The sequence below is a fragment of the Alexandromys fortis genome, unplaced genomic scaffold (genome assembly GCF_014885135.2).
Source record: "Alexandromys fortis isolate MF-2015 unplaced genomic scaffold, M_Fortis_MF-2015_v1.1 scaffold_106, whole genome shotgun sequence".
Classification (NCBI taxonomy): Eukaryota; Metazoa; Chordata; class Mammalia; order Rodentia; family Cricetidae; genus Alexandromys; species Alexandromys fortis.
Window position 1 is genome coordinate 2,044,530 of NW_026067980.1, and position 19,175 is coordinate 2,063,704.

The 19,175-nt window shown below is 41.0% G+C and overlaps 2 protein-coding genes and 3 non-coding genes across 46 annotated transcripts in view; 4 read left to right on the plus strand and 1 right to left on the minus strand.

Moving 5' to 3' along the window:
- Positions 1-12,111, minus strand: part of Pbrm1 (polybromo 1) — a 101,287-nt gene extending 89,176 nt beyond the window's left edge. For 23 of the 42 annotated variants that reach the window (XM_050158139.1, XM_050158141.1, XM_050158118.1 and 20 more), the window contains exons 1-5: positions 11,968-12,088; positions 8,186-8,309; positions 5,753-5,905; positions 5,024-5,121; positions 1,267-1,414 (exon numbers count right to left, since the gene is read on the minus strand). In XM_050158139.1, the coding sequence (XP_050014096.1) occupies positions 1,267-1,414; positions 5,024-5,121; positions 5,753-5,905; positions 8,186-8,233 (447 nt within the window). In that variant the 5' untranslated portion in view covers positions 8,234-8,309; positions 11,968-12,088. Of the gene's footprint in view, positions 1-1,266; positions 1,415-5,023; positions 5,122-5,752; positions 5,906-8,185; positions 8,310-8,513; positions 8,654-10,780; positions 10,909-11,383; positions 11,600-11,663; positions 11,813-11,967 lie in introns of those variants that run through there. The other 19 variants (XM_050158138.1, XM_050158127.1, XM_050158136.1 and 16 more) reach the window with 11 other exon arrangements.
- A 78-nt stretch (positions 12,112-12,189) lies between these two features.
- On the plus strand, positions 12,190-19,047 carry Gnl3 (G protein nucleolar 3). Its single transcript, XM_050158161.1, has 15 exons — positions 12,190-12,334; positions 13,648-13,706; positions 14,111-14,248; positions 14,345-14,449; positions 14,625-14,705; positions 15,088-15,220; positions 16,493-16,605; positions 16,864-16,981; positions 17,256-17,343; positions 17,669-17,843; positions 17,923-18,065; positions 18,148-18,284; positions 18,365-18,522; positions 18,686-18,752; positions 18,847-19,047. The coding sequence occupies exons 1-15, from the start codon at positions 12,322-12,324 to the stop codon at positions 18,930-18,932; spliced, it is 1,614 nt and encodes a 537-aa protein (XP_050014118.1). The 5' UTR covers positions 12,190-12,321; the 3' UTR covers positions 18,933-19,047.
- Positions 15,262-15,337, plus strand: LOC126511233 (small nucleolar RNA SNORD19). The gene has a single exon (XR_007594623.1). It is a non-coding gene; the product is annotated as a small nucleolar RNA SNORD19 (small nucleolar RNA).
- Positions 16,653-16,732, plus strand: LOC126511230 (small nucleolar RNA SNORD19B). The gene has a single exon (XR_007594621.1). It is a non-coding gene; the product is annotated as a small nucleolar RNA SNORD19B (small nucleolar RNA).
- On the plus strand, positions 17,543-17,616 carry LOC126511234 (small nucleolar RNA SNORD69). Its single transcript, XR_007594624.1, has one exon. It is a non-coding gene; the product is annotated as a small nucleolar RNA SNORD69 (small nucleolar RNA).
- Positions 19,048-19,175: the final 128 nt, after the last annotated feature.

Sequence of the window (19,175 nt, forward strand, 5' to 3'; positions counted from 1 at the left end):
AAAAAAAAAAAAAAAAAAAAGAAGTATAAAAAAAATACCTAAATACACAAAAGCAGAAAAGGGTTTCAAAGAAACAAAGATGAGAGGAAAGTCTAATGAAAGAGCTGTGCTGGTCTGAAGGAAAACAGCTCTCCTAGGCTCACAGAAAGTGGCACTATTGGAAGTGTGGCCTTGTTGGAGGAAATGTGTCACTGGAGTTCAGACACTCAAGCCAGTCCCAGTGTCACTCGCTTCCTGTTGCCCACAGATCCAGATGTAGGACTCTCAGTTACCTCTCTAATTTAAAAACGGTTAGCATTCAAAATACTTTTAATTCCCAGAACATAAAAATAAAGAGACAATAGAAGAAATACAGGCAAAATATTTGAGAAATCTATGAAAGAAATGAAGCAAAAATGCCTAAAAAAAAAAAAATCACATGAATGATGCCTCTTTACTAATCAAAGAAATGCAAGCCAGGAATATTTGCAATGCAAGTTAGAGACCAGCCAGTCTTGGTTACATATTGAGATCTTGCCTCAAGAAAACAAAACAAAGCTGGGAGGTGGCGGCACACACCTTTAATCCCAGGCAGAGGTAGGCGGATCTCTGTGAGTTCGAGGCCAGCCTGGTCTACAAGAGCTAGTTCCAGGACAGGAACCAAAGCTACAGAGAAACCCTGTCTTGAAAAACCAAAAGAAAACAAAACAAAACATTAAAAAATTTCCCCCAACCAACTATTCTAACAAAATCAAAACAATAATAAAAGAAGACAGAGAAACTACTCCTTATCTGAATGATTGCTAAATATTAAAAAGCTAGCTAGGGGCTACAAAGATAGCTCAGCGGTTTAGAGTAATAACTGATCTTACAAAGGACCAGTTTGGTTCTAAGCATTCACACAACAGCTCACAACTATCTGGAACTCACTTTAGAGGATCTGATGCGCTCTCTTCCAGCCTCTGGGCATTACACATACACAATGTACCTATACACATATAGGCAAAATATGCATACACATTATATGCATATAATATAACATATATAATATAGAACGTATATCTTTTCTAAGTATATATAAAAAGATGTACATATTAAACAATCACTAGACATGGTGGCCTACACCTATAATCCTAGTACTTTGAAGATGGAAGCAAGAGGATCAGAAGCTCAAGGTCAGCCAATATCTATATAGTACTCCCCAATAAAATAAAAATTAAAAATTTAAAAGATGAAAAAACAGACAATTATAAAATTTGATACTTTCCAAATCTGATGTTTTCTTACCTTATAATAGGCCTTTGCATTGTTAAAAAGCAACTGGAAGTCTGCAGTAAGCACATTAACGTCATCATACTCTTCCATTTTAAGTTTCTGTTGGATTTTCATCAAGTCAATGGGCTGAGAAACCACTTCATAATAGTCTGGTTGATTTCTGTTATAATTTAAATGTCTTTTAATGACATTAATTCAAAACAAATAAAGTTTTATTTCAAAACTATCTGTGTAATATTCAACATACCAAGCAACAAATCTAATTAGAAATTTACCAAGAAGCTTTATTACTAGACCTCATTACTAGAGCTAAAAAGAAATAACGAAAGCAAGGCACAGATGTGTTCTCTTTTCAAAATATGTATAGTCATACAAAAAAATCTAAGTTAACATCAATGATCAACTTTATAAGCTAAGTATCTAATGTTAAAGTTACCAGAACTAAATCCATGCCATGGTTTCCTCTAGGAAAATGATTTACATTTCCTTATTTTCAAAGTGGCTCAAAACAAAATCCAAAGCTCTTTATAAAAACTATACAATGAGCCAAGTGTAATGGCACATACTTTTAATCCCAACACTGAAGGCAGAGACAGGTGGATCTCTGTGAGTTTGAGGCCAGCCTGGTCTACAAGAGCTAGTTCCAGGACTACATCAAAACCCTGTCTTGAAAAACCAAACCAAACCAAACCAAACCAAACCAAACCAAACCAAACCAAAAACTGTAAGAGTTTAGCATAGGTGATGTGGCAGTAGCTCACTCCATTTTACCAGATGGCACATGGTTTTGTCTTGTTCTAATTACTCTGACAGAATTACCTCTGATCATGGCAGTGCCTGCCAGGCTTCTCTACTGTTTCATTTGTACTTTATGGGGAAATGCCTTCAGAAAACCCATTCCAAATCATAGTTTCAATTTACTCAATTATTATTTTCATATGGATTCCTGAGTTCCCACTATACAAAATGGGTTAAAGACTACTATGACAATTACGATTATTGTTTTTGAGACAGGGTCTCCCCAGGTTGTGCTGAATCTCATCATGTAGAATGGCCCTGACCTCAGACAGAATCACCTGCTTCTCAATGCTACCACACATGGCCTATGTTAATATCAAACTGCTTTAATGTCTGGCTGGTGGGTATCCTTTTAATGTTTTGTATTCATTTTTCATGTTTTGAGATAGGTTTTTCGTGACAGGGTTTCTCTGTCTAACAGTCCTGGGTATCCTAGAACTCACTCTGTAGACCATACTGGCCTTGAACTCACAGAGATTCACCTGCCTCTGAAGACATGCACCACCACCACCCAGTGTTAAAACTACTTCCAGAGGGCTGGAGTGATGATTCAGAGGTTAAGAGCACTGGCTATTCTTCCAGAGGACCTGAGTTCAATTCCCAGCAACCACATGGTAGCTCACAAACAACTATAATAAGATCTGGTGCCCTCTTCTGACATGTTGTATAATAAATAAATAAATCTTTTTTTTAAAAACAACAACAACAAAACTACTTCCAGCTCTTCTGGAGGAATACTATTTAGTTCCCAGTATCCACATCAGGTGACTCATATCAGAGGAGAACAACAAAGAACCATCTTGGCCTGATACTGATATAGATGGGTGGTACTTAAAGACTTTCTCAGAATGAGCATTAAGACCTTGATAATTTGATATCCAAGATGGCTCTTCATTTGGGCCAAGAGTTTATTCTTTCTTGCTACTATTGGACCAAAACATCCTTTCATGCTTGTAGGTAGACAACATCTGTAAGCAATTGAGTGTCTCTACTAAGGACATGGACCTGAAGAGGTAAGCAAAGTAGTGCTTCTTAATTCTAGAATTACCATACTGACCAAAAAAAAAGGGGGGGGGATGGATCATACAATATTATCAAAACAGAGATCCTTTTCTTTCAAAATGCATGGCTTTACACATTTTTTCACTAAAATTAAACAGACACAATAGTATAAAAGGGTTGGGACTGTAGCTCAGGCTTAAAAGTGTTTGCCTAGCATATACAAAGTCCTAGGTTCATTCACCAGTACTGCAAAAGCCAACAAACAACAAAAATAAAAAGTATGATCTAGACTCAACAACACCATTCATGTTTTTATAAACCCATCCAAACTTTTCTTCACAGGAATATGCAAACAAAACTTAACATAAATAGTGCTGTGTAGTACACCTTCTTTTGTAACAGCTTTTCTCCTTCTAAAATAAGTAAGGACACCTTGACATAATACGACCACAGAGAACAAAGATCAATTAATGTTTAAGCCAGAACACTAAGAAACACTAACCTTGATGTACAGGACCTGCTAACTACTTCAAAGCCACTTTCCCTTCTCAGAGGATGATGGCATTTGAATACACAAACCATATTTCCCAGTCCTACTACAGTTACACTCTAGCCAACACAAACGCTAAGGTGTGTCATGTTCAGCTTACATCCCTAATGCAGCCTCCCTTTCCCTGCCATCTGAGGGTCGTTATAGCGAATTACCTTGGATCATGATGATACCCCAAGGACAGAAGAACAGGGACATACACAACATGTCCCTGAAGACTCTGCCAGGCAGGTCTTCCAACACAAAAGAAATTTCTCTTTTGTTTCAACCACTGCTACAAGAAAACAAACCTTAATACATTCTAAAGTTACCAAAATAAAGTCTCAAAAGAGATTCACAGCCAGTGTGTTGGTGGTTCATACCTGTAAACCTAGCACTCAGGAGGCTGAGGCATAAAACACTGAAAAAACATGTGAGTCACTCAGGCATAAGGCCCATATCTTCAAAACTGCAAGGTAACAGTACTCCAGCTTCCACAGTCTGCACCTGCACTTCTCAGTACTAGTGGGCTGGTAGAAAGCAGCAAGCAGAGGGGTATACATTTTTCCTTAATATTTTATTTTATTTTTAATTATGTGTACATGTGTCAGTGTGGGTTTGCGCATGTTGAGTACAGTGTCCAGAACAGGACGCCAGAAGAGGAAGTCGAATCACCTGAAGCTGAAGTTACAGGTGGTTCTGAGCTGCCTGACATGGGTCCTCTGAAGGGCAGTATACTTCCGTAATCCCTAAACTATCTATCTCTCCAGATCCCAGAGCATACCTTTCCTATGAAGAGTTTTATGTAACATAATGGTTAAGAACACAGGCATCACAGAAAACATGAGTTTTAAGTCGGGCAGTGGTGGCACACGCCTTTAATCCCAGCACTCGGGAGGCAGAGGCAGGCGGATCTTTGTGAGTTCCAGGCCAACCTGGTCTACAAGAGCTAGTTCCAGGGAAATCCTGTCTCAAAAAAACAAAAAAAAAAACAAAAAAAAAAAAAAGAAAAACATGAGTTTGAACTCTATCTTTTAGAACTTGTGGAAGTTCCTATCTGTAAACTGTGATGTCAATTTCTAAAAAGCATTTATGTAACATGTATAGAGAATGCATGGCACTCAGGCAAGCAAGATATCTCAGTAGTAAAGGCACTTGCCACCAAGCCTAACAACCCGAGCTCAATCCTTGAGACTCACATGGAGAAGGCAAAAAAAAATCAACTCCTACAACTTCTCAGTATGCACAATATAGCCCGCATACACACACAAATAAATAAACAAATATCTTGATGAATAAGACTGAAATTAAGATAGACTAAAAAACCAAACTGAATCCCAGACTTAAACCACTCCTTATGAAGGAAAACTCTATTAGCGAACACTTTACCTTAGACCCTGTGTCAAATCCTCCCTTTGGACATAAGTGTTCCCAACTCACCTCCGCTTTGGTGCCCTGATGAACAGTTCACAGAGGAGTCTGCCCTGCTCATCCTTATAGTCTCGGATGGTGTTATAGAGTTCATGGCACACAGCAATCTACACAAAGGAAGAAAAGAAAAATCTTCAAAATCCAATGAAAAGCTAAGGATTATCAACAATTCTTTAATAAAAACATCTCTATAAAAGTAAAACAGAAAAACCCTCAAATTACCCAATGGGATCCCACGTCTGAAATATGGTGAAAAGAAATATTCTTTAAAATAATGTTCGGGAGGCAGAAGCAGAAGGTAACTCTACTTTAAAGCCAACGTGGTCTACATGGTGAGTTGCAGGCCAGCCAGGGCTATATAGTAAGACTCTGTCTCAGAATACTTAAATAATAAACAGACAGAAAATACTCTTGCTTTTGTTTATATTATACACTGGACTCTATGTTCCATGTGAAAATGGAGCTAGCGACATAATGCCAAATCTCAATCACTTGAACATGACAAGCACACAATTTTTGCTGAATGAATATATAACATCAAACACTGATATTTTCATCTCAAAATATTAAATTACACTATTACTGTTAAGACTTGTGACTAAATATATATTTTCATAAGAGAAATAAACGTATCAAACCAGAGGGAAAAGAAGGCTATGTAGTTCAATTCCTTCAAAAAACGAAGTATAGGCAAACCACAAGAAAGCAGGCAGACACCACAAAGCCTTAGTTACTCACAGGATCTACAGTTGGAAGATTGGACAGTCTTCGCCTTTTCCTGCTTGGGCCTGGTGTGGGCACAGAATGGTGCCCATCATCAAAGTCTCCACTAACACTGCTGGAAGGGGAGGTAGCTCTTCTTCTCTTGGAACCCATGGAATCCAACTTCTTCTATAAGAAATAATTAGCAAAGTACTTATATTAATCTTCAACAATGTCAACAAACTCTCAGCTAGGCATATACCACCAAACTTCTGGTTGATTTAAGATAATTTGTTCCAGAGGAATTTAACTAGCTCTAAGTTCTTTTGTTAATTTAAATCCTGGACTTCAGTGTTTTAAGCCTTTTACTCATCAGAGTAATTAATACACTATCAAACACGGATAGGGCAAATATAACAAAAGTATACAAATTTATATGTCAATAATTCTAAATTATTCAACCACTTCTTGCCCCCGATTTATCCTGGAATGTGGCTTCCTAATCCATATGCAGTCTTTTTAAAAATTTATTATTTTTGATGTATATGGGTGTTATGCCTGCCTAAGTATCTTACACCACATGTGTGCCTGATGCTGAAGGGGGCCAGAAGAGGGCATCAGATCCTCTGCATTGGAGGTACAACTGGTCGTGAGCTGCCAAGTAGGTGCTGGGAAATGAGCCCAGCACCTCTGGAAAAGCAGCCAGCACTCTTAACCACTCTTTCCAGTCGCCCATACGTAGCCTTTACGGTGTGCTGGAAACACTGATCTCTAAGATCTAAGACCCCCGAGGCAGCTAAATAAGCAAAGGCTCTAGGGTTATTACAAAGGGTTAGCAGCCTCATCGGCTTTCCTGTATGTCTTACAATTACACCCATTACCTAAATGGGCCATAGTGTAGGGGAAAAACCCAAGAAGCCTTACCTAAGGCAATGAGTGGTGCAAAAGGGGGTGGAAAGGTGACCTTTCTAGCACCGCAGAAGTACCCTAAAAATGAATTCTCCACTTACAGCAGAATTCATAAAAAAATATCCCTATGAAACATATTCTCCCCTATATTTTACCTGGGAAGAACTAGCAATCTGTGCCTTGAAGTCTTTTATTAAGTCTTCCCTCTCAGTTCAATGACTGACACTGTACTCACAGATTTTGAAAATAGCTTTGAAACTCATTAGGTGATCTGGAAAAATGTTATATACATGGGCTCCTTTTGGAAGCACATAAACATCTGCTCTTGGCTTTAGGCTGCATGACATTTTCATTTGTTTGCTGGCTTTTGATACTTCTTAATTGTTATTTGTAGTACTGGGGCCTGAATGTAGGCCTCACACATGATAGGAAAGCTCTCTAATCCAGAAGAAACTGTGAGTGTGTGGTTGTGTGTGCACGCACACCATAGGTTTTGTTGCATGTCTTCCTTTAGCACTGTCCAGCTTTTTATTGAAAAAGGGCTGTTCACTAAACCTGGAGTCAGTGAGTACATGAGACCTACCCGTCCCTGCCCCTCCAGTGAGGGGCTACAGACACTACACCGTGACACATGGCTTTTAGGTGGGTGCTGGGGATCTAAACTTAGTCCTCACATTTACACAGCAAGTTAAGATATCTCTTTAACCCTCATAAGACACTTTTCTTTGCTGGGCATAGTGGTGCATGCTTTTAATACCAGCACTTGAGAAGCTGGAGGCCAGCCTGGCCTACCTATTGAGTTCTAAATCAGTCATGGATACATAGTGTCTCAAATAAAACAAGAACAAAAGAAAATAAATTATTCTTAATATAACTTTACAATATATTCATTTGGCAATAATGTAAGGAATGCAACCACTGGAATAATTTACTGCAGGTAAAGGGTATAGGCCCTGGAAGCTCTACAATGCTTATATAATTGAACAGCAGTATCAAATAGAGCATTGTAATTTCAAAGAACTTTTCTAAAGTTCTTTCTAAAAGTTAACAGCAGACCCAGTTTCACTCAACATTTGGTTTCAGGAAACTCAGACAGTAGCAGCTAAACAAAAAGAACAGTAGAGCACTAGCTGCCAGTACCACAGGGAAGAAAATTAGGGATCACCAGGAAACAAAGAGGAACAAAACAAAAAAACCCTAAGCAACTAAAACAAAAGGGGGCTCCTATCTCTTGCTCTGAACTAAAGTTCACACACTGTTAAAGGAACAGTGATCATGTTCCTTCCTCTAGGCTTCAGTTGGTTACTAAGTATATTAGTTTGAAATTGACTAAAAGTGGTTAAAAGCTTCTACAAATGTTCTGTTGTTGCTGTTTACTTTATAAATGACTGCTAACTGATCACAGTCCCACGAATTAATGAAATTAAGGACTAGCCCTTGGAAACACTGATAAACACAGGAGGGATTCAGATAGGTGGAATTATAAAAATTCAGAATGTTGGAAGGGAAAAGGTAAAGAATGACAGGAACAGAAAAGGGTGAAGATGATCAGTAATTTACCAGCTTTACCAGAGCACAACCAGCGCCTCGAAAAGCCAATCTCCTCATTATGTCTGAAGGCCAAATGAAGCCAGTGAGAGAAGATAGGGTTTTATAAGTGCTTATTCGGTTAGTTTATTCTGAACTGAAAGAGAAGAACAAGGCAGAGAAAAGGGACATAGGAGTATAAATGAGCATAAACAGACAGGAAACATAACATTCAAATAGAGCTGCTAAAGAAAAAGAAACAGGCATATCAGTTCCCAGGTGACCTGACATTTCTTCCATTTAAAAACCAAATGCTTCCACATGCTTTAGAAACGTCTCGCTGAGTTTCACCTTTACTCACATGAAATGACTGTCAATTCCAGGAATGAAGCATGCCTGCCCAAGTGCCCCCTAGTCAATAAGAGCAGAGTTCAATCACAGAGCTGGAATGGAGAGTGAACACATGTGGGAGGCTCACATGTGACACCAAGTGTTGGCAAGCTGGAACAAACCAAGAACGGCTCATGAGAGCAAACTCTACAAAATTCTTCCTCCCCTCCACCCAAGTATCAGAAAAAAATACTTCTTTCCAAAAGTTCTACCTGTTCTGGAAAGACATAGATAACATTCAAGTTTAGCAGAATTTTAAAAAGTCTACAACTACTTTAGTTCAAAAGTACTGCTTTTTCTACTGCACTGGAAAACAAATGACAAAAATGTAAATTATTAGTGCTGAGTACGTTGAAGTTTTAGATGATCTAATAGCCCAAATCCTTTAATCATTAATACACTTTCAAAAGATAAGGAAAAGATGTAAGGGAAGGATGGTTTTGATTTTACTTATTCAAAGGATGTATTTGACAAGAAACAATGGATCTATACTCAAGAGTCAGTTCTATTTCTTCATCTTTAAATGAAAACAAGGACTCGGCCAATAGCTAAGTTGGAAGAGGGGTTGCTTATCAAGTGGGAGGTCCAACGCTCAATCCCCAGCAGCAAGTGGAACTAACTGGGTGTGGTGATACACACGCAACACTACCCACTGAGGAGGTGGAGACAAAAGCCTAAGAGTTCAAGATCATCTCAAAATAAAAAACAAGATGAAAACAGTAAAGTATACCTATACCCTCTGAAGGGAAGAAATGACATACATTAAATTACTTTGGAATTTCAAAGCAAAACTCTTGAGCTCCCTAGGCCCAAGAACTGGGTCCTCTTTATTTTTGAAGCCCCAACCTATAAACAGTGCTGGAAATAAAATAAGTATGCTAAAAATGCATGAGATGTTTAAAACAAAAGTTTGTGTAATTTAAAAATGGTCTCTAAGCATCACTTCACTATTTCTATCTATAAGCAGAAAATAAAATGACTCTGGAATTTAATTCTAGATGTTAGGATGGCCTTATTTATAGTTAAAAATCCAAGAGTCTAACAATGAATGTGGAAGCGTCCAGTGGACAAATACCTTAGTGATCTGGGGAGATAGCAAAGTCAGTGCCTGCCATGCAAGCATAAGGGCCTGGTGATCGGAGGTCACCAGCACCCACATACAAGGCAGGCACAGCTGTCAGGACCTGTGACCCCCAGTACTGAGAGAACAGGAGAAAAGTAAAGACAGGAGGAGGCTCACTGGGCAAGCTCCAGGTCTAACAAGAGTCCTTGCTTAAAAAATAAGGTAGCCCTGGAGTGACGGCTACTCTTCTAGAGGACTTGGTTGGATAAGATTTCTAGCACCTACATGGCAGCCATAACTATCCCCAGCTGCAGTTCCAGGGGACCGTCTTCTGGTTTCTTCAGGCATTAGGCACATGGAGTTAAAACATCCATACACAGAAAATAAAAATGAATAGACTTCAACATAAATGAAAGCAGAAAGCAATAGAGGAAGATAATGCCATGGAGCTCTAGTCTCTACATACACATGCCCACATAGACAAAAATAAGTTTTCTTTTTTTAAAAAAAGAAAATGTGTAATTGTGCAAGTAGTTAGTATAGCCAAATATCTGACAACTTACTAACATTCAGTATTTTTTTTTTTAGTACTACAACACACTCTAAAAATCTTGGTTAAAAAGATGACTCAAAGACCAAAAAAAGCAAGTAATTATAATCATACTTCCCACAGGAAGACCATCCATTTGTCATTCAAGCCGTTAATATTTATGCCTCAGTTGTTGTCTTTTGTTGGTTTCTTTCTTTCCCTTTCTGCAACAGGGTTTCACACATCCCAAGCCAGTGTCAGTCTCCTGCCTCACATGCTAAATGCTAGGACTCCAATCATGTGCCACTATGCCCATTTTAGGCAGTGTGGAGGAACTGACCTACTGCTTTACACATATACCAGACAAGCACTCTACCAACTGAACTCCATACCAGCCCGACTATCTTCTCCATAAACAAAGTGATTAAAAAAAACCCCAATATTCAACAACTGTGTTCTAACATAAAGAAGGTTACCACATCAGCATTCTTCTTCATGTTTGATATCCTAATAAAGGTCTGTTATACAGATACATAGTTTCCTTATCTTGAGGAGATTGGTAAAGCACTATAATGATCTATATTTCACACTCCAATGGAGAAGTCAAGATACGTCTATTCCCATTGGTGCCTTTGCACATACACACCCGTTACTATTTTCATCGCAAACATTTCTTCAGAAGATACTATCCTCACTGTCCCCACCCTCCAGCAGTGGCCCACGCCTGCAAATGCAGCACTCAGGAGACTGGCAGGAGATCAGAAACTTGTCAACCTGGCAACAAAGAAAGGCCAGGTCAAAGATAAAAAAGGATACTTTCCAATCTTTCACTTCCAATATTAAAAATTACTAAAGCAAAAGCTAGTCTTTAATTTCTATACCGAGTCAAATCCACTTCTGAATTATATTTGGAAAAAGGAGTATTACTAAATAAGGGGGAGAATGATACTTGGAAACACTCTGTTTCACTGGCAAAAGGTGTCCCTATGCGACCTAAGCTGAACTGAAATCTGCCACCGCCCTGCCTGGACCTCCAAAGGACTGGAACCAACAGGTGTATTCTACTGTGCCTGGCTCATAAAGTCATTTTTGAAAAGTCTGAGTTAACAGAGCTTGAAGCAACGTACACTTCTACAGTTATTTCTAGAATTTCTATACCCATTTTATTGCGTTTTTGTCATTTGTTTTCCAGGAATTTTGTATTTTGCCCCATCTTTCAAATCAAAACTATTTTAATAGCAAGACTCACTTCGTTTTCAGGAAGTAAAAAACTTTGAGGCGGAAAATACTTTTAAAACTAGAAAATAGTCTTGACGTTTTAGATAAGATGATGTATCTAACCTCTAAATAAATGTCTCACTGAAAAAAATATTCGGTTTGGGCAATCACACGGAAAGAGGGGGGAAAAAACCAAAAACAAAACCAAACGAGGGAGTTTTTGCCGAACGCACAAGAAACAAAAAAACAAAAACCATCAACAACAAAAAAGGAGGCCTTGCGAGGCGGAGGAAAAGAAGAGTTTGCCCGACCTGTCACTGCTTCTGGGGACTAAAGGAAACGTTGACAGCTTGGGAGCCGCCCCGCGACGGGCGGGAAAGCGCAGCGCGGGGAACTTCCGGGCCCCGGTTTGCCTTTGTCCCCGCCGGCAGGTGCGGCCAGGCTGCTGGGCCTGTCCCGAGGCCGCCGCCGAGCCCCGCCCCGCGCCCAGCCCGACAAGCGCGTCCGCACCACGGGGCGGGGCCTCCGCCGCGGCTCCAGCCCGCCCGGGCCGACACAAAGGCCCGGCGGCCGGCCGAGGAGGAGCGGCCCCACCCGCCCCGGGCCCGGCCTTACCCCGCCGCTCCGCCGCCTGCAGCCCCGGCCGCGGTCCCCGACCGCCTCGCCCCGCCCCGTAGCCGCCACGGCTGCTATTGCTCCACTGGCCGCGGCCGCTGCCGTCGCTCAGGCGCACCCGCCGCCCTCACCGCCCTCACCCCTCCCAGTGCTGCCGTAAATCCAACCCGTGGCCGCCAAGCGAACCCGACTCTGTGCGACTGGGTGTGCGCGCGCACGCGGCCGAGCCCCCGACTCGCTTTACGGCAGTAGTTTGAGCGCGTGACGTTGGCCTGCAGCTTCATTTCGCACGTGGCGTCCGAGGAGGCGCGGTGTCCCTGAAGTCTCTCCTGCCTCCGAGCGTCTACTGCCAGCATGAAGCGGCCAAGTGAGTGGGGTAGAGAGCCGGGCGCAGTCCGCCCACCGGGAAGGTCCTCTTTCCTGCTCCCGCAGGCCATTGCTCTGCCTCCCGTAGAGCAGAGGGTTGGAAGGCCCAGGCCCGGCTTTGGCCTTGTTCACCAGGGCGTGCTCTGTGGAAGGGAAGCTAGGCCCAGACGGGGAATCCTAAGTCAGATTTGTGTGGTTAACGTGTCTGAGCCTGTTTTCGCGCCCACGATTTCCTTTGGTTTAAGGACTATTCAAAGCCACTGTCGGTCGCCCGTTGTGGCACGTGCCGGCAATCCCGTCCAAGGAAGAGTAACGCAGGAGGATCGAAACTTTGCAGCCAGCCTGGCATGTGTACTGAGAAACTGGCTCGAAAATGTAAAAAGAAACTCCTGCCTCCCCTTGAGATTTGTGGTGCTTTCCTCTAGAAGCTTGTTTCACTCGATCTACTGGGTCAAATTGACGGATACTTGAAAGTGTAGCGTGAATTATTATTAAATACTGGCATAATTTTGCAGGAAAGGTTGAGGCAGACTATGTAGCCCAGGCTAGCCTTAAATTCCCGATTCTCTTGGTCTCAGCCTCCAAAATGCTGGGATTATATAGCCACGTGTCCGCCCGTCTTCCGATTCCTCACCTCCATAGTCTCATCTAAATTGGTGGTTGACTTACTACAAGAATAGCACATCATGCTGGGCGGAGGTGGCACACTCCTTTAATGCCTGCACTTGGGAGGCAGAGGCAGGTGGATCTCTGAGTTGAAGGCCAGCCTGGTCTCTACAAGAGCCAGTTCCAGGTCAGAGAAACCACAAAGAAAAAAAAGCCACAGAGAAACCCTGTCTCAAAAAACCAAAAAAAAAAAAAAAAAAAAAAAGCACATCAAAACATTGGACTTTTAGGTTATCAGAAACTAAGTGTGCATTTTCAGTGTATTTTTGTAAGTCCCCTGGCTTGATAGAAGAGCGTCTTGAGGGTCAGGAATATAGCTAAGCTCCTAAAGGTGCTTGCTACCACGCCTGACTGTCAGAATTCAATCTCCCAGACTGACCTTATTTCTCAGACCAAACAAAAATAAGTAAATGAAATATAATATTTTGGTAGGTGGAGGGGAGAGATGACTTAGCATTTAAGAGCAGTAGATGCTCTTAGAGAATACCCAGGTTTGAGTCCAGCACCCACGTGTCAGCTCACTGCTTTCCAGGGAGAAAAGAAGCCATCTTGTGACTTCCTCTGCTAGAGCGCTGTAAGCATATCATTGATGCTCCAACAAGAGCAGGCAAAATATCCATACCTAATTGTTTTGTTTGTTTTTGGCAGAGTTAAAGAAAGCAAGCAAACGCATGACCTGCCATAAGCGGTATAAAATCCAAAAAAAGGTAAGTGTTCCTGGGAGATCTATACCAAATGGACTGCCAAGCTGGTTTTTGCATCCTTTCCCCTCAGTAGGGAAGGGCAGTGTTGGTGATTTGGGATTAGACATGGACACAAGCTCTTAACCATTAAGAATGCAACTGTGGCAAAGTACACTTCTCACTATGACATAGTCTTTACAAAGAGCTGAGTATACATATTCTGTGTGTGATTCCAATTGAATTCCCATTTCTCTAAAGTGCTTCAAATGCATAGGTTGTGTCTAAGACTGACTTATTGCCTAAATTTTAAGTGGTAAAGTGTTTTTGTGGCATGACATTTTTCTTTTGTACAGTACTGAGGATTGAACCTATGACCTCATGCGTGCTAGGCAAGCACTCCTCCAATCTTAGAGTCTTGTTTTTAATAGGTCCGAGAACATCACCGAAAATTAAGGAAGGAAGCTAAAAAACGGGGTCACAAGAAGCCTAGGAAGGACCCTGGAGTTCCTAATAGTGCTCCCTTTAAAGAGGCTGTTCTTCGTGAAGCTGAGCTAAGGAAACAGCAGGTAAGCAGGCTGAAACTTCCAATAGAATGTGGCATATGTGTGATTTCCAAAGTAAACCATCCGCCTCTACCTCATTCATTGCTTTTATGGATGCAGCTCGAAGAATTAAAGCAGCAGCAGAAACTTGATAGGCAACAAGAAAGGAAAAGAAAACTTGAAGTTAACCCTGGTGATGAGCAGTCCAATGTGGAACCTCAGCAGGTAGGATTATCTCTCCTTAAATAGAAGTTCTGAATCAGAAATAAAGGTGAAGAAGTAAAGATTAGTAGGAAAGTTGTAGATTGTCTATTTAAAATATCAGGTATATTGTCTGTAGTCATCTGGAAACAACTGCTTTTTGAGTTTACTATCTTTCCCCTATTTTTATGTCTTTTAGGAATGTGAAGAACCCAAAACCAAGAAAGCTAAATCAGGAAAACAGAATCCAAAGAAGTTGCATTGTCGGGAACTTAAAAAGGTATCTTGATATAGGTCAGTGTCGATGGTGTGAAGACTTGAGAGCTCCTTTGTAACATGGGAGTCCTTAGAAATTGTTGCAGTTGAAGTCGGGAGGGTGGGGTAGTAGATTCTTAGTGCACTTGCTTCCTAGCACTGCCAACCCAAGCCCACTCCTCTCTGTTGCCAGAGCCTGGCTATGTCTCCTCGGTACTTATAAGAAGGCTTGTTAAACATTATGGGTAAATCATATGTTCAAGGTTATTTGATTTTTTTGGGTGGGGAGTTGTCAACAGTCTTCATATTAAAATGAAGACATGGCAATCCTGTCTTCTGGACTTAGGGCCACAGTTGAGGGTGCTACTCAAGAGGGACTGCTATTCTAATAGCTTCTTACTGGACAGGTGATTGAGGCCTCAGATGTCCTGTTAGAGGTTTTGGATGCCAGAGATCCTCTTGGCTCTAGGTGTCCTCAGGTCGAAGAAGCTGTTGTCAAAAGTGGACATAAGAAGCTGATATTTGTATTGAATAAATCAGGTAAGTAGAAAGGGTTCCCTTTGTGTCTCATGTGCACTTATGAGGAATGAGGAAAAATCTGAACAGTCTGATTCTCACTGAAGACTGATAAGATCCAACTCTGACCTCAACAGAGCCAATGCATGTGCACTCTGCTGCCAAGGACATGGGGAGGAGGTGGTTTCAGCTAGATTTTTCTGTTCTGCTATTTTTTTTTTAATATTTATTATGTATACAATATTCTGTCTGCATGTATGCTTGCAGGCCAGAAGAGGGCACCAGACCTCATTACAGATGGTTGTGAGCCACCATGTGGTTGCTGGGAATTGAACTCAGGACCTTTGGAAGAACAGGCAATGCTCTTAACCGCTGAGCCATCTCTCCAGCCCCTCTGTTCTGCTATTTAATGCTTAAATCTCCCTTGGTTTTAAGAATTTACTGTAGTGTTTCATATGTGAACAGATAGCTCAGCTCTAATCTAGGATATAAGATAAGTTACTATGTGGGACAAAATATATGTGTCTAGGTGGGTTTGAGCAGCAGGAAGAACCCAGAAGAAAGACTTGTAGAGAATCATTTGTTCTTTCCTAATTCTTAACAGAATCAGGTACCAAAGGAGAATTTGGAGAACTGGCTAAACTTTAACATGGAATTACCAGCAGTGGTTTTTAAGCCTCTACAGATTTGGGGGGAGGGTGTAGAAAGTGGTTTAAAATCACTGTTAGGCTTAGAAAGCTGGTACCTCTTAGTTAAGGGACATAGGTGCTTAGATCAAGTGAGCAGTACTGGATATGTTGATTTTCAAAAGTTGCTCAGTTGGAACATTGCCTGCCTAGTGCTCAAAAGATGTACTTTTGCTGCTGAGCACACAGAAAACCAAGCATAATAGTATGCTTCTGTGATCCCATCACTGAAGGGATAAAGGGGAGTTTTAAAGTTCAAGGCCAACCTGAAAGACAGGGACAGCTGGAGGTAGGTTTAACAACTCCTGAGCAGTGGTGGTACACGCCCTTAATCCTAGCACTGGGGAGTTAGGTGGATCTGAGTTCAAGGCCAGCCTGTTCTACAGAGTAGTTCCAGTACAGCCAGGACTGTTTGATGAGAAACCCTGTCTCAAAAATGAAAAAAATTAGCATCTCTCAAGACACAAGTGGTGTGGCATGAAGTACTTTTCCCTTAATTCCTTTTGATAAGTTGGGAAAATGCAAATGAATTCAAGCAATAATTTACCACATTTAATAAATTAAGCTTAAAACCAAACTTGAAGCATTGTCTTTCCCCAATTCTTACAAGATCTAGTACCAAAGGAGAATTTGGAGAGCTGGCTAAATTACTTGAATAAAGCATTGCCAACGGTGGTGTTCAAAGCCTCAACAAACATGAAGTACAGAGAGAAGATACTCAAGGTATACTGTACTGTTAGTGGCGGGGAATGTGGTTTTCCTCGGGTTTGTGATGGTTGAAATATGATGAGTATGCAAAATGTTGATTAAGATGAAAAACAATAAGATCCAACTCTGATTTCATCAAAGATCATCTGAAAGGCAGAAGAGGCCAGTGGTTTTTCTAAGAACAGGACTCTGGTGCCAGATTTACTGGCTTTCACCTGATGGTATTTACCAGAATTATTAAGAGTGCTGTACTTTGGGTTTTTATGTGTAAAGGTAAAGAAGAAAGCTGTTCCATTCCAAAGTAAAACCTGCTGTGGCAAGGATGCACTCTGTAAGCTTCTTGAAGGTTTTCAGCAGTCATGTGGGAAAGATATTCGGGTTGGAGTAATTGGTGAGTTTCGTTCAGCACATTTACCTTTTTACTGTTAAGTCTAGAGACACTTAGCTAAGAACATCACATTGTGAACTGTGAACAGGTTTATCACAAGAGGGAAGGAGTCTCAAATGTTGATTCTAGCTTAACTTACTAAAACACTTAAAAAATACCTACCAGCTTCAGAAGTTGGTGTCTTAAGAGCTCTTGGCAGCCAGAACACTTAACCTGGTATGGGCAAAGAAACTATTAAAAAATGTATTTTATAATATCGGTTTGCATTTATTTGTAGGTTTCCCAAATGTGGGGAAAAGCAGCATCATTAATAGTTTAAAACAAGAATGGATATGTAATGTTGGAGTTCCCATGGGACTTACAAGGTAAAGATTTTCAGACATTAGTAAAAGATAACTTGGTGCTGGGCTAGGAAGATTTATTGGAAAGGCCAGGCTACCTACAATTGAGTTTGAAAGTCATATTTGGACCTGGTTTCCTAAGGTTAAGGAAATAACCGTGAAGTTTGGATGCGTAGCACTGTAACATGCAGTGCTTATTTTAGGATTCTGTGTGTTTCTCATAAACATGGAGCAGTGATGACAAATTGGATCTGACTGCTGTGCTGAGTTGTTCAATCCAACCCTGAGCTTCATGTTTGTTCTCTTGCGCTTAGATAGACCAGTAACCATGTAATTCCATCTCTTTCAGGAGCATGCAGGTTGTCCCTTTGGACAAGCAGATCACAGTCATAGATAGTCCGTGCTTCATTATTTCACCCAATAACTCCCCTACTGCACTTGCTCTACGGAGTCCAACAAGCATTGAAGTACTAAGACCACTAGAGGCTGCCAGCGCCATTCTATCCCAGGCTGATAGTCAGCAGGTAACAGAATTCCCCTTGAGCTCCTTACCACTGTTCTTTATCCACACAGATCAATGACAGTTCGTGTTTTGTTTTTAAGGTGGTTTTAAAATACACTGTCCCGGAGTTTAAGGATTCTTTGGATTTTTTTACTAAACTTGCTCAGAGAAGAGGTCTGCACCAAAAGGGTGGAGGGCCAAATGTGGAAAGTGCTGCTAAGCTGCTGTGGTCTGAGTGGACAGGGTAAAGTCTTTTTGTATTGGCATTGAAGATAACAGAATAAAGGGCTGGAACTGTGTTTGACAGATCTTGTTTTTAATGCCAGTGCCTCATTAGGTTACTACTGTCATCCTCCTCCTTCCTGGACTCCTTCTCCACATTTCAGTGAGAGTATTACAGCAAACATGAAGAAGGGCTTTAATGTGGAAGAACTAGAAATCAATAATGCACGCAGCATACAAGGTAAAACTGTTCTGTTACAACAGGGATAACAGTGACAGGATGCTAGAGGCCTTGCATTAACATGACTTTTGTTCCTTTAGTCCTCAAGGGCCTTCATTTAGTTAACAGAGTCCTTTTCCGGTCTTCGGGCCTGACAAATGGAATAATAGAAGAAACAGACATACCCGAAGAATTGCCAAGACACAAAGAAAACAGACGGGGTGGTGAAGATGACAGAGATGGTGATGGTGAAAATAATGTAAGTTTTGTTTCTTGAGTTAAAGCTCAAGTGAATTCTCTAGCATTATAATGCAGAAAGAATGAGGAGGGTCAGAAGCAGAAACAAGTTTGTGATCTAACTGACCCCATAAGGTTAATAAGATGTCAAGGGCTGTTGTGTACCACATTTCTTTGTTCCACAGGCAGAGACCTCAGATGCACCCCCTGTAGAAGATACCACAGAGATGTTACCTGTGGAATCAACGGCAAGTGAGTCTGGGACAAAGGACTTTAAAACTGTAGTTTGAGCACAATTGCTTTTATTTTCTTGTATAAAATTTTGTGGTTTTTTTCTCCTATACAGGTAAACCATCTGACAGATCATTTGCTGTGGATAAAATGCATGAAGAGGATGATGATGTCTATGACTTTAGAACAGATTATGTATAACTGCTACAGATGTTAATGTTTTGTGTACAATGTCCCAGGCTGGTTTGGCACAAACTGTAAATCTTGTGAATATGTATCATATATGTATATATATTAAAACTACAAAAAATGCTTACATGCATTTGTGTTTAAGATTTATTTATGGCCAGGCATGTGATACACATGCCTTTAATCCCACCCAGCACTTGAGAGGCAGAGACAGGCAGATCTATGAGCTCAAGGCTAGCCTGGTCTACACAGGGA

Excerpts from the sequence above, each read along its gene's own strand:
- Gnl3 (XM_050158161.1), top strand. Across the intron at positions 14,450-14,624 it reads CCAATGTGGAACCTCAGCAG|GAATGTGAAGAACCCAAAAC; the intron begins GTAGGATTATCT and ends TATGTCTTTTAG. Across the intron at positions 16,606-16,863 it reads ACAGAGAGAAGATACTCAAG|GTAAAGAAGAAAGCTGTTCC; the intron begins GTATACTGTACT and ends TTATGTGTAAAG.